The sequence below is a fragment of the Cnephaeus nilssonii genome, assembly GCF_951640355.1.
Source record: "Cnephaeus nilssonii genome assembly, chromosome: 17".
Taxonomy (NCBI): Eukaryota; Metazoa; Chordata; class Mammalia; order Chiroptera; family Vespertilionidae; genus Cnephaeus; species Cnephaeus nilssonii.
Window position 1 is genome coordinate 8562957 of NC_137088.1, and position 13327 is coordinate 8576283.

Sequence of the window (13327 nt, forward strand, 5' to 3'; positions counted from 1 at the left end):
TCCCTTGTGGAGCCCTGGCCCGTGAAGAGTGTGGGCTGCTGGGTGTGGGGCTAGCATGGCCTGCAGGACCCCTGGGGGTGGGCCTCTATGTCAGGCCCTCCCCTGTCTGGAGTGCCCCTTCCCCACACTGGGCAGCCCCCGAGTGGGCCCAGGGCACACTCACTTCCCCATGGGCAGCCCAGGCCATGACCAGGCCACTGGAGCTGCTGCTGGGACAGCCGGTACTGGCCCTGGATATGCCTGGTGAGTGCGGCACTGGCACCACAAAGCTGACTCAGTTGTGACCCCAACTCTAAGCCCAGATTAAGGGCAGAAAGAGGGTAGTGAGGCCCCTGGGAAATTGGCGTACATCCCAGAGTGGAGGACCTGGAGGAAGAGACTGGGAGCAGAGTGGCTTTGACACTCTTCAGAGTGACACATCAGGAGAAGCACACACGCAGCTGGCTAGCTGCACATGAGCCGAGTGCTGGGGCAGAGGTGGTCACCGCGCTGTGCGCAGTGACAGTTGCCCAGAATTTCCATGACACCTGTTTTACAGAACTGGTTATGTTTAAGCTAGGTCTTGAGATGAACATGAGTTTGCAGGCTCAGGAGGGAGGACCTGGATCTTCAGGCAGGGGGAGCTGCAGGTGCCAGGGGTCAGATCTGGGCAAAGAAAGGGTTTGAATTCCTAACAGGTTGGTGACAAGATAAAAGATAAGTAAGGATGGTGGCTGGGGATGATCCTTGGCAGGTAAATTGGGCCCCTGAATAGTGAATGGGGGTGTTTACGGTGCAGAGGATTTGGACTTTTTTAGGTAGGCCTAGGTGAGCCAGCCTTTGAGCCTTGGAGTGCAGGATAAGTCGCTGTGGGGACTTCATAGGCAAGAACTGGCAGGAAATGGACCAGACTGGTGCCCCCATACAATGGAGATTTCGATCCTGATTGAGGCAGTGGTTGGGAATTGTAGGTCTTGATGGTGCTAAGTGCTCTTTGTTTCTTAAGGGGGTGAGAGAGAAAGGAAAGAAAAGGTGCAGGAGCGCTGCCTCCTGGGAGATTCTGGAAAAAGGGGACATTGAGACTGGGACCTGGGGGAGAAAAAGCAGGGTGGGGTGTTTTAGAGAGTATGTTGGGGTGAGGGAGAGCAGAGAGTAAAGTCAGAGTTTGAGTCTGTCCTGTTGAGTCCAGTTTCCAGAGCAACTTGAGTGTTCTGGAAGCCCTTAGCTGCCTCCTGGGCCGGTGGCAGTGACATGGAGGGAGAGAAGAGAAAGGGTCCTACATAGGGGCGGGGGGACGGGAGGGTGAAGACAGAAGGCAGTGTGGCATAGCAGGTAAGAGCCAGAGAGGCAGACAGGCGGGAGTTGTGTCTCAGTCTGTATCCTTGTGGGAAGGAAACTGATCCTCGGTTTCCTCTTCCATAAAATGGATCTAACACCCTCATAGGTCATGAGACCTACACAAAGTAATATCTGTGAAGTGTTTGGCGCAGGCTCAATGAATGGTGGTTGCTTTTGTTACCACCATTGGTGACCTCTGAAGGAGGACTCATTGTGGGGAAGGATATCACCTAGAGCACAGACAGTTGTTTCTGGCATAAGGGATGGGAAGGGGAAACCTGCACAGACTCTTGGAGAAGATGAGAGGAGGTTTGCTGAAATAGAGATGAAGAGACGTGAGAATACTGATGGCCGATCGCTTTCATCTTTGTAAGCAGGGGCAAAATCTGCTGACAGTTCCTTCAGACATTCAGAATCCAGAAACTCAACCAGCATCCCCTCCAGTACCACTTGGTGCCTGGTGTACCCCTTACTCCAAGCCTCGGTCCTGGGATTGTCCTGAGGGCATTTAAACACGTGTTGTTTCAGGGCTCAGTGACCTTTGAAGACGTGGCTGTCTACTTCTCTGAGAACGAATGGACCTGCCTGACCTGCACTCAGAGGGCCCTGTACAGGGACGTGATGCTGGAGAATTATGGGGCTGTGGCTTCCCTGGGTAAGGGCCTTTCCCCTAGGACTCTGTCTCTGTCCTTCAGAGTTTCCTGGTTCCTTCTTCCTCAGAGGCTCTGGAATCTTCGAGAGCCCTCGGCTGAGCAGCACCTTCAGGCTCATGGATTCTTAATGACCCAACCTCTGGGTCCTGGGCAGTAGGAAGTCCTGTTATCAATTCGGGCCTCACCTAGGACCTCCTTGCCCCAGGGTCAGAGCTGCCCGCCTCCTAACCCCTGTGCTGTGGGTACAGTGGGAAGGGAGCAGATTCCTGGTGCCCCCCGGAGCCCTCGGTTCCCCATCCCCTAAATTCGGGAGACGCAGCCTGATACCACACGGCCATGCAGATGTCTGAACTTGAGAGCTCTAAGAGAGGGAGAGAACCAGAAAGCTCAATTCCTCAGTGAGTGAAATCGCCCATTTGCTCACTCAAACTGTTACTGAGCATCTCCTGCTCTACTTGCTGACCTTTGGAACCTCTGGCTGCTCCTCCCTGGGTGTCTTCCCCTTTCCCTGGATGTCCTTTTCTTGTTCTCCCTGGTAATTTCCTTTCTTTCCCCTCCTTCCCTTGGAGACACAAGCCTTGGGGGGAGGAGCCCTGGGATGACGCTGTGTCGCCCCACTCACCTGTCTGTCCCATTTCCTTCCCCTCAAGCAGCATTTCCATTTCCCAGACCGGCTCTGATTTCCCAGCTGGAGCGAGGGGAAGCCCCCTGGTGCTCGGCTCCCCAGGGAGCTCTGGATGGAGAGGGCTCAAAGGGCATGTGCTCAGGTGAGTGGAGACACACGTGTCAGTCACCTGACAAGTTCCCTTGTCTCAATCTTTACATTGTAATAATTATGCGTTCTCTTAACCTAGTGTCGTGAACAGCAGGGGGATTCCTTTTTGTTCTCTGTGTTCCCATGGTTTTCCATCTTCTTGTTTTATTCCTCCTGGCTCCTCTGGGTGCCATCTTCATTCACATGTTTTTTCTCTTCCCCATCTTTGATGTTCGTACATGGCCGCCACTTACCTTTACTCCCGACTTTTCTGTTTACTCTCTGATTGAGGTGGCCTTTCCACCCTCCTGGCCTGCTTATAATCTCCAGCAGAAGACTCTGACTGCCCTTTGGGGCATCACGGCCATCTTTATCATGATAAATCAAGAACTTTCAATAACCCTGAACCAAACAGTTCCTATTCCTCAGGGATTTCTGGTGGGGAAGCCGTGGCATTCCTTAAGCCCAGCACAGGGCTTTCCTGCTCCTAACTTCTCAGTGAGAACTCTGTCCCCTCATTGCCTCGTTGGCCCCATTCTATCTTCTCCCCACGGGGGCATTTTTGTGGGCACAGTGGGACTCAAACTCTGTCCTCAATTTCTCCATTCTCACAGTTCCTTGCTGCATCTATCAGTCTTTCCGTGTTTGGAAACTCCTGATTACAAGTAACAACCCATTTCAAACTGGCTTAAACAGTAAAGAGGAATTTATTATTTCATGTACCTGGGAAGTCCATAGGTAGAGAGGGCCGCAAGTAATTTGATAAGAATTTCAATCTCTGCTCATTTCCATCTCCTTGTATGTTGGCCTTGTCTACAGTCTGGCTCCTCTCATGATTGTAAAGGTGATTGGTAGTTGTGACTCATGCCTGAGAGGGAAGTGAAGCAGGCCTTCTGCAGACTTGAACCATCGCTAATCGGAGTTTGAGTATTGTTCCAATGAACCAGTTTACGTCTTATGCCAGCTCTAAATCAATGACTGTCCAGGGAAATACTGTGCACCAATTGACTTGGCTTGGACTGTGGTCCCTGAATTGATCTCATGTAGTGAGTCAGGTGGGACAACCTGCTTAGCTTAGACTAGTGAGAGGCCTACACTAGGAGCTGGAGTTGGGATCACTTCCACACGAAGGGCATGGCTTCTCCATAATGGGGGATATAGAGAGAATGGATGTAGGGAGATAACTACAGGGTCCTCTATATTCTCAGGATCTCGATGCTTACTCTCCCTGCCACCCAAGGGGAATTTAGGCAGAAAGCTAACAGCTAAGTTATTCCTTAAGCCATACCCTAGCTCCCTGAACTGCAGCAGATCTCCCTGGAGCTCATGCTCCTACTCACAGTCCACTTTTGTCTCAGAGAAGAGAAGAGACTACTCAGGGAACACATAGTCCCTGGCTTTAGCAGCATTAAAAGGTTGTCATTTGGAAGGTGTAGAGTTGATTTGTTTCTTTGGAGGCTTCAGATGGGCATTCCAAAGGGACAGATCTTAGCTAAGCCCAAAGAATAGTGTATTAGAGTGGACTTTTGTGTAGCGGTGTCTATCATTAGAGTAAGAAGACTCTGGAAATGGCTGAGTGAGGCTGTGAGGCCATTTCTTATGGAGAGACCCACTGTCGATTCTTTGTGGAAGAGATGACCATAGAAAGATGGATAGGAAGGAAGGAAACTAAGAGAACATGGTTTCCTGACATAGCCTCTGGTACAGCTCCTTGCAAGTCCAGCCTATCCTGATTCTTTCCTACGTGAAAGACCGAAGAGACCTTAGCCTTTCCTATTCCTGACATTTTAAAGTGAGTGATTTGTTTTCATATTTTGGGGAACTGATGGAATAACAATTTCCTGTATCTCTATTTCCTATCCTTTATATATTTTTATTTTTTTATTTTAAAGAGAGAAGAAGGGGGGAAAGAGAGAAAGAGAGAGAGAGAGAGAGAGAGAGAGAGATATCAATTTGTTGTTCCACTTATTTATGCATTCATTGGTTGATTCTTGAATGTGCCCTGACTGGGGATTGAACCAGCAACCTTGGCATATTAGGATGATGCTCTAACCAACTGAGCTACCCAGCCAGGGCTTATTATTTATGTTCTTATGCCTCTTAAGTTTCAAGTCATCTGTGTTGCCAGTCTTTCCACCCATCTTCATTCTCTTCTTACAACTTTCATCTCTGCTTTCTTCCTAATGGGCTCCACTCCTCCCACTGAGCCAGCCTTCTCTATATCTTGGCAGGCTATCCATTACTTTTCCTTTTTTTGTTGTTTGCTACCCTTCCCTGCATCAGAAGGCTCATCTGGGGCATAGTGTTTCCCTAATGCAGTGGGGCCTGCCACAGAGTCAGAAGGCTCACACTGTACACAGTGTTCCCTTAAGACACACTGTACACAGTGCTCCCTCCTGCCATGGTGTCCCTTCCTGCTTGGATTTCCCATCTTGAGCAGGAGGACGAGCCATTGAACCTGAAACCACTTACTGGTGAGAAGGAAATGAGCACTTTTCTCCTAATCACATACTTTCCTCTGTATATCCCGTTGTAAAATGTTAAAAGTCCATTTTACCATTTATTTTATAAATAAAAGATCCTCTAAAAACCTCTAAATCAATCAAGAGAAAACAAACTCCAAGCTTCCAGCTTCAATTGAACAGGCACAATTCATTAAATTGGGTGCATTTTGGGTCATAGACTCAAACTGAATAGATGGCCTACAGTCAACCAACATTTTAAAAGTAAACATTTGTACTTTACTCATTGTGTTAGTTGCCAAGGATAAAAAAAAAAAACAGTTAATATTTGGTGCTTATTCCAGAAGGGCTCACAATCTAATAGTAGGACATTATATGAAAATGTATAATTATAGCAAAATATGATACTGTGAAAGAGGTGTGAATAAGACCCTATGAGAAAAAAAGAGGAGGCAGTCTTTTCCCAGCTCTGCCTCAAGTAGTTTGGGGAAGTACTTTTCCTGGCAGCCCTGGTGATTGGATTGAATGAGAAGACTACACTTCCTTTTACTGTTAACAAGTACGAGGGAGATTCTTCTTGCTGCTCCCCTCTATGTGTGACGAGCTCAGGTTCCGCAGCTATACCACAAGGATTCTTGATTTCTGACCAGGTCTTCTGCCCCGAATCCTGGCTTGTTCTCATTTTATAAACGAGACCACCTGGAAGTAATTCTGATTTGTCCCCCTTAGATTCAATTGGACTATTTCCCAAGAGCACCACTGTCCCCATGCTTGGGTCTGGTGCTGAGATTCACAGCCCTGAGGAACTCTCTGTCTAGTTGTTGCCTTTTGTTTTTGGTGGCTTTCTGTGTGTTAGCTCTGTTTTGTCATTTCTGCTAGGTCAGGCCTCTGGCACTTGAAGAGAAATGGATATATTGGTGACTTTAGGCACTCTGTCATGGGTAATCAAGACATTTGCAGCTCTGATTTCTTCTTTCAGAGGGTGTGTTGAAGAGTGATGAGAAAGAAGATTTTATTCTGAAGGAGGAAATTTTTGAGGAGCCACAGGACCACATGGTACCATCAAGAGGACCCCCATGGTGTGGGTCCCGGAGATTCAGGTTTGGAAAAACCTGTAAAGAGGAGAAATGCAGGTTAGGAAGATGGTGTGACTACCCCAATGGGGGAAGTGTGGAGAACACTACAAATGATATTATGGAAGTGATTGCCAAAGATGAAATGATCTCAGTAGAAGAGAGTTCAGAAAATACTGATGTTAACACCCACCTAGTTATACATCAGAAAATTCTAAGTGAGCAGGTATTCTGTATCTGTGAAGAATGTGGCAAGTGTTTTGATCAAACTGAAGACTTGTATCAACATCGGAGAATTCACAATGGAGAGAAGGTCTATGGATGTAAGGAATGTGGGAAGACTTTCAGTTTTAGATCACATTGCATTGCACATCAGATAATTCATACAGGTGTAAAACCCTATGTATGTCAAAAATGTGCTAAAGCCTTCATTTGGAAGTCAAAACTGATTCGGCACCAGATAATACACACAGGAGAGAAACCCTTTGAATGTAAGGAATGTGGGAAGGGTTTTAGTCAGAATGCAAGCCTTCTACAGCATCAGCGAATCCACACCGGGGAGAAACCATATACATGTAAGGAGTGTGGGAAAAGCTTTATTCGGAACCCAGCCCTTCTTCGACATCAGCGAATCCACACTGGGGAGAAGCCTTATGAATGTAAGGACTGTGGGAAAGGCTTCACGTGGAACTCAGATCGTGCTCAGCACCAGAAGATCCACACTGGAGAGAAGCCTCATGAATGTACTGACTGTGGGAAAAGCTTCATTTGCAAGGCAAACCTTATCCGACATCAGAGAATCCATACTGGGGAAAGACCCTATAAATGTAATGACTGTGGGAAGGCCTTCAATCAGAAATCTGTTTTGATTAAGCACCAGAGGTGCCATGCTAGAGAAAAAACCTATAACTGTCAGACCTCCCACCTTCTGGAACATTAGAGAATACATAGTGGTGATACTTGTTTATGATATTCATGATACAGGAACCCCAGAGACAAAATGAGATGACTGTTCACATTTGCTATGGCTCTAATAGCCAGTATTACCTTTCTCCTCCTGAACAGATAACCTGTACTCTAGCAAGATTGGTCCCCCTGTTCAACCATGTTCATATTAGGCAACATTTAGTTGAGCACTTACTCTGTGCTAACCACTATACATACATCCTCTAATTTTTCTCAATCTGATTAAGGTAGATATTCATCCCCATTTTATAAATGAGAAATCTGAGGTTGAAAGGTTATAAAACTCATTTAAGGTTGCTTAGCCTGTGAGGGCAAGAAGGAAGAGAGCAGAGTCAACAAAACAGAGAAATGAAGCTGTATCACTAATGACAGTATTCAAATTGTATTATTTTATGTTAGGGGAAGTGATTTTTTTTTTCCTGAAACTACATTGTTCTAAAATGAATATTATTTATGCAAACCACTCTGGTATAGCTTCTTTTGATTTTGCCTTAGCATACCTACCCCACCAACAATGTATCTTGTGATGATGCAATTTCTTGTTAGTAGGAAATGTGATCCTAACCCCTGCTCTTGCATATTTAAGTCTTTGGGGCGTGATCAGAGGAGCTCCTATAAAGGTCCTAGGTGATGCATACCATCCAGAACTTGAGATAAAATAACCTTGAAAAGATGTGACTTAAGTTGCACACAAGGACCTTGTGGATCCCGGGGGAAGTGTTGGTCTCAATAGGATATGGCTGAGGTCAGGATGCTTCCTCTGGAACCAGCCTTGTTGGTAGAATGGTTGTTTTGTGGAAAACAATGGTTGCGCATGAATGTGAGGTAAAGAGAGCTGTAACTTTGAGCTCCATGTGGGGCATCACAGTGGCCGGGTAGGAACTAAACAAATGAAGACATCAACTGTGGCGGACAAGTGAAGTTCGCTGAACCGGCCAGGACAGGCTGAGAAAGAAATGCATGGGGCAGTGTGGTAGGCTTCTAGCTGGGGCCTGGACTCACTGCTCCCTGCTCCTGACCTTCCCTCATTCGTGGTGGCTCTCTCTACGAAGGACCAAAAAGCACTGCCTTTCTGACATCCTGGGGGTCTTCTGGATATAGAATAAGATCGCCACTCGGTTCCTCGACTTCCATTTATTCAGCAAACGTTTCGGAGGCTCCTCCGTCCTGCGGCCTCCACCCCGTCCAGGGTAGCCCCTCAGCCCAGTTCAGATCCCCCTCCAGGCTCCAGATTGCTCTTCCAGGCCCCGCAGGGAAAGGCCCACCGCAGGTGGAAAATACGTCCATCGGGGGCTGGGCCGGTCTCTTCCCGGAAGTGGCTTCCGCCGCCAAGGGGAGGGGCTACTTAGGCGGGCTCCGCAGCTACGGAACGAAAGCTCCGCTTCCAGCTCCCGCCGCAGACTCCGCCTCCTTCCGGAGGAGGTCGGCGGCGCGGGGAGCCGGACCCGGGCTCGGAACCCGGGGGCTGGGGAGGAGATGGGATTTATCTCGCCCGCCCTCCCGTCTCCGAAGGCTTGTCTCGCGGAACCCGGAGGAACCACCGAGATGTGGGGTCCTCCAAAATTACTAGAGGGAATCTCAAGGGCGGTTTGGGTCGGCGGGTCAGTGTGAGGAAGTACTTCCGGGGCGCAGCCATTGTTCACGCAGAGCGTTCGGTTTGCGAGCACCCGCGGGGCCGCGTGCGAAGCCTCTGTTCGTTGGGACTCGGCGTAGGCCGCTCAGAGCCCAGGGTGAGCGGGTCTGACTCGGCCCGAGCTGGAAGGGGAGGCCCTGCAGGGAGACGAGAGCGGCGGCTGCTGCCACCGGGGTCCTCATCCCGCCACCGGGCCCGGGTCGATCCTGTCGAGAGGGGGCGCTAGCCTTCGTTTCTCGTCCCCAGCACAGCCAGCGGCCTGTGTATTCTTTTGGGGTACTGATAAAATGTGAGGGGCGTTGACACCGAGGTTCTTAAAAAGTCTTCATTGAGCCCCAGGACACGCTGTCCCCAGAGAATAGATCCCTCGGCCGTTTCAGCCCCTCGTGTCCCGGCTGCGGAGACCCCAGCCCACCCCTCGGCCTGTGTACACCTAACGTCTTTCTCCCTCTGCAGGTGGTCCCAGGAAGTCGGTCTGGGAGCACTTTTATCTACTCACCTGGTCAGGTGTCAACCCCATCTGAAAGCTTATTAGTGTCCCTAGAGCAGGCGAAGTCTTGGAATGGTTCCCCCTTTCCTCACCCCAACCCTCCTCCGGGATGGAGGCTACTTAGTTCACAAATTGGAGAATGTGGAGTTCTGGATTTGGATTGGCCCATTTGAATGTTTAATCCAAAAAAAACCCCCCCAAATCTCATGATGAGTCATATCCATCAAGCACCTAATGTACAGTGTGCCCAGTGTTTGGCATATAATTTCCTATGTAAGGCACTGGAGATAGGGAAAGATTTCTGGGCCAAGAAATAATCCGTTATTTCTCTTGTCATTACATCCATTTAACGTTTCCTCATTGTCTTAACCCCGTGGTCGGCAAACTGCGGCTCGAGAGCCACATGCGGCTCTTTGGCCCCTTGAGTGGCTCTTCCACAAAATACCCCGGCCTGGGCGAGTCTATTTTGAAGAAGTGGCGTTAGAAGAAGTTTAAGTTTAAAAAATTTGGCTCTCAAAAGAAATTTCAATCGTTGTACTGTTGATATTTGGCTCTGTTGACTGATGAGTTTGCCGACCACTGTCTTAACCTAACTGTTGAGGTTGGTGATCCATGGGATTGAGCCTTTGGCCCTGGTAGTGCAGTGTATTGGATTGTGATCCGTTCCCTGCTGGGTTTTTTATGCTTCAGCTCCATAGCTATGCTTTCCCCATGGGAAGAAGGAAGGGAACGTTTTGTGGGGTGGCCAGGGCTGCCATTCTACTTTTAGATCAACAGTGTGGGTCAGACCTTTTTGTTAGGTTATTTTGTTTAATATGTCAGTATTACTAAGTATCCACTGCAGGGGACATTTATTACAAAGATATGATGACAGCATCATGACTTAAGAGAATTGGAGGACACAGCTACAAGGGGTACCCATTTACTCAATTTGAATCACTGCTTTGGTTACCCTTGGACTTAAACCCTCCATGAGTTTGGCAGCATGCCTGCTCTCTGGCCACTGTGAGATGTGTATTGTCACTGACACAAGGCAATAACTGATGAATAATAGTAGATACAGCCTCGAAACAGGGTGGATCAGATGTTGTGTGCAGGCGTTAGGGTCAGTAGAGTTATTGTGACTAATGCTTCTTTCTTTACCTTCAGCTCCTGAGACTTAACCTTTCCTCAAGACCCGAATAAAAGAGGTCAGATAATGACAGCAATGTCCTTAACAGCTGGGCCCCAGGTGAGCTGGGTTTCCTCTGTCTGTACATGAATACATATGTATATATACATATATATTTATATATGCATATTTGCTTATATATATGCACATATAAATATACATTCATATAAATTGTATATACATACGTATACATGCATATGTACACATATACAACACACATTTGTATATATAAAATAAATAAATTTCTCATTGAGGTATTATTTATCTACAATACAAATCTGAACTGTATAGCTCACTTTTTAGAAATACACACACCTGCCCTGGCCAGTGTGACTCAGTTGGTTGAATGTCGTCCCGTGCACCAAAATATCGCCTGTTTGATTCCTTGTCAGGGTGGGTTGCAGGCTCCATCCCTAGTAGGAAGTGTGCAGGAGGCAGCCAATCGATACTTCTTTCTCTCTCTCTCTCCCCCTTTCCCTTCCTCCCTCTCTAAAATCAGTTAAAAGAAAACATGTTTAAAAAATATATATATACACACTTGTATGACCATCACTCATATTAAGACATAGAACATTATCAGTACCACAACAAGCGCTATCATTTGCCATCCCAAGCGGTCCACCCCAAAGTTTACTGTTATTCTCACCTCTGTCACCATAGTTTAATTTTATTTGTTCCTGAACTTCATGTAAATGGAATCATTCAACATGTATTCTTTTGTATCTGCCTTTTTTTGTTCACCAATGTGTTTATGAACTTTACACATAACACTCCTTTTTAATTGCTGAATAGTTTTCCATTATATAATTACTAGAGGCCTGGTGCATAAAAATTCATGCATGGGGGGGGGGTGCCCTCAGCCCAGCCTGCCCCCTCTCACAGTCCAGGAGCCCTCAGGGGCGGGAGGCAACCCGGCGATCAGGGGAAGGCAACGCCCCATCACAACCGACATTTTTTAATACATCGTGTGTCATTTTTTTCTCCTAGTTGTAGTTCTGCATTATGGATATGAGTCCTTGGTCAGATATATATGTTATGAAATATCTTCTCCCAGCCTTTGGCTTGCTTTTTCACTCCCTTAGTGGTGTCCTCTGATAAACAGATTTTTCTCTAGCCTGTTCCAAGTAAGCAGTGTTTTCTTTTTTATTTATTTTTTAAAAATATATTTTATTGATTTTTTACAGAGAGGAAGAGAGAGGGATAGAGAGTTAGAAACATCAATGATAGAGAAACATCGGATCAGCTGCCTCTTGCACAACCCCTACTGGGGATGTGCCCGCAACCAAGGTACATGCCCTTGACCGGAATCGAACCTGGGACCTTTCAGTCCGCAGGCCGACGCTCTATCCACTGAGCCAAACCGGTTTCGGCAGCAGTGTTTTCTTATTGGATCTCTAACCTCACTACCTCTGCATGGGGGTGGGGAGTCATTGACAGATCGGAGAGCTCTGTGCCTGGGGTAGCGGACAAGGAGACAAGAATGAGGGAAGAACTGGGATGAAAGCAGAATTGGGAAATGACAGTAAAATGAGCAGCCCAAATAATCACCCAACTGTATTACAAAGTGGGGAGGGGCTGAGAGCTAAGGTGTCAGCCATATCCAGTTCCATGTTAGTTCTCCTTTTATATACATAATTTCACTCTCAGGCTCAAGCCCACCTCCTATACAGTAGTCTGTTTGGAGGTCACTTATATTTGGAAGCTCATGTATTTGGTTCTAACTGGGAAAGTATGCTGAACTCTGGCTGCCTTTAATTTGCATCCTCTTTCCTCACACCTTCCCCCCAGGCACATGAGGGACCCAATACTAAATACATACTGTTGTAGGTGCCCTTCCCAGGCCTCTCATTGACAGTGTTGACCATCACAAAGTTCTGAGGCCTGGACGAGTAGGAGCTTGTTGTTTCAGGAGCTGCTGACTTTTGAGGATGTGGCCGTGTACTTCACTGCGGAGGAATGGGCCAGCCTGGTCCCTGCTCAGAGGGCCTTGTACAGGGATGTGATGCTGGAGAACTATGCGGCTGTGGCCTTCCTAGGTAAGGCTCTGCCGCAGGTCTCTGCCTGGGCCCTCAGAAGTGAAAGGGCTCTCTTAGCTGACCCCAAATGCCAATGTCAAGAGTTGCCAGGTACAGACAGCCCCGGTGTCTATTTGACCTACAAGAAGGCTTTCCTTCTTTTTCCACCATAAAAGCTACTCTCCCTCCCTAGCTACCCTCCCTCCCTGCCTTAGAGAGGTACCCTCAACCCTAGCATTGAACCTCCAGATTATCTTGAGAGAACTCAGCCCCTTAGTCTCCCTGTGGGAGTTGCTCCTAGGAGCCATGTGTCTGTTTTCCCCCAGTGAGAATTTTCCATCCCCTAGCAAAGAAGGTAAGAAATTTCGTTTCCCTTTAAATAGAATTTTGCCTCCCAGGGTATTACAGGCTTCCTTGGGAGCATGATCCTGAGGCTTCTTCTCAGGACTCCTATTTAGGGTACCTCTAGCTCAGTCCACCCAGGAATTGCTCTCCTCACCTCTGTCTACAGCTCAGTTTGTATCTTCTTTCCTTCCAGCAGCATCACCCAGTTTCAAACCAGCTCTGATCTCTCAGCTGGAACAAGGGAAAGAGCCGTGTTTCATCGAGCCACAGGGAGCCCTGAGTTGGAGAGCAGACCTTGCAGGTGAGTTAAGCAAGGGGCGCCCTTGCCAGCGGTGTCTTTTCCTTTGCTTTTATTTCATCAAAATGAAAGATGTGTGTTCTTTGTGAAAAGCATCATGGAGTGCATTGGGATCCTTGCTCACACTCTGACTGCTCCGTGATTCATTGC

At 47.6% G+C, this 13327-nt stretch overlaps 2 protein-coding genes across 7 annotated transcripts in view; both read left to right on the forward strand.

Moving 5' to 3' along the window:
- LOC307113216 (atypical chemokine receptor 2-like) overlaps positions 1-10544 on the forward strand; it is a 34762-nt gene extending 24218 nt beyond the window's left edge. For 2 of the 6 annotated variants that reach the window (XM_079794657.1, XM_079794651.1), the window contains exons 2-4: positions 1846-1972; positions 2621-2737; positions 6166-8475. In XM_079794657.1, coding sequence (XP_079650783.1) covers positions 1939-1972; positions 2621-2737; positions 6166-7199 — 1185 coding nt within the window. In that variant the 5' untranslated portion in view covers positions 1846-1938 and the 3' untranslated portion in view covers positions 7200-8475. Of the gene's footprint in view, positions 1-1845; positions 2738-6165; positions 8476-10497 lie in introns of those variants that run through there. The other 4 variants (XM_079794658.1, XM_079794655.1, XM_079794652.1 and 1 more) reach the window with 4 other exon arrangements.
- The window catches only part of GASK1A (golgi associated kinase 1A), a 33119-nt gene continuing 30293 nt past the window's right edge, over positions 10502-13327 (forward strand). The window contains exons 1-3 of the mRNA XM_079794648.1: positions 10502-10579; positions 12429-12555; positions 13076-13180. The gene's annotated coding sequence lies outside the window, so the exon portion shown is untranslated. The remainder of the gene's footprint in view (positions 10580-12428; positions 12556-13075; positions 13181-13327) is intronic.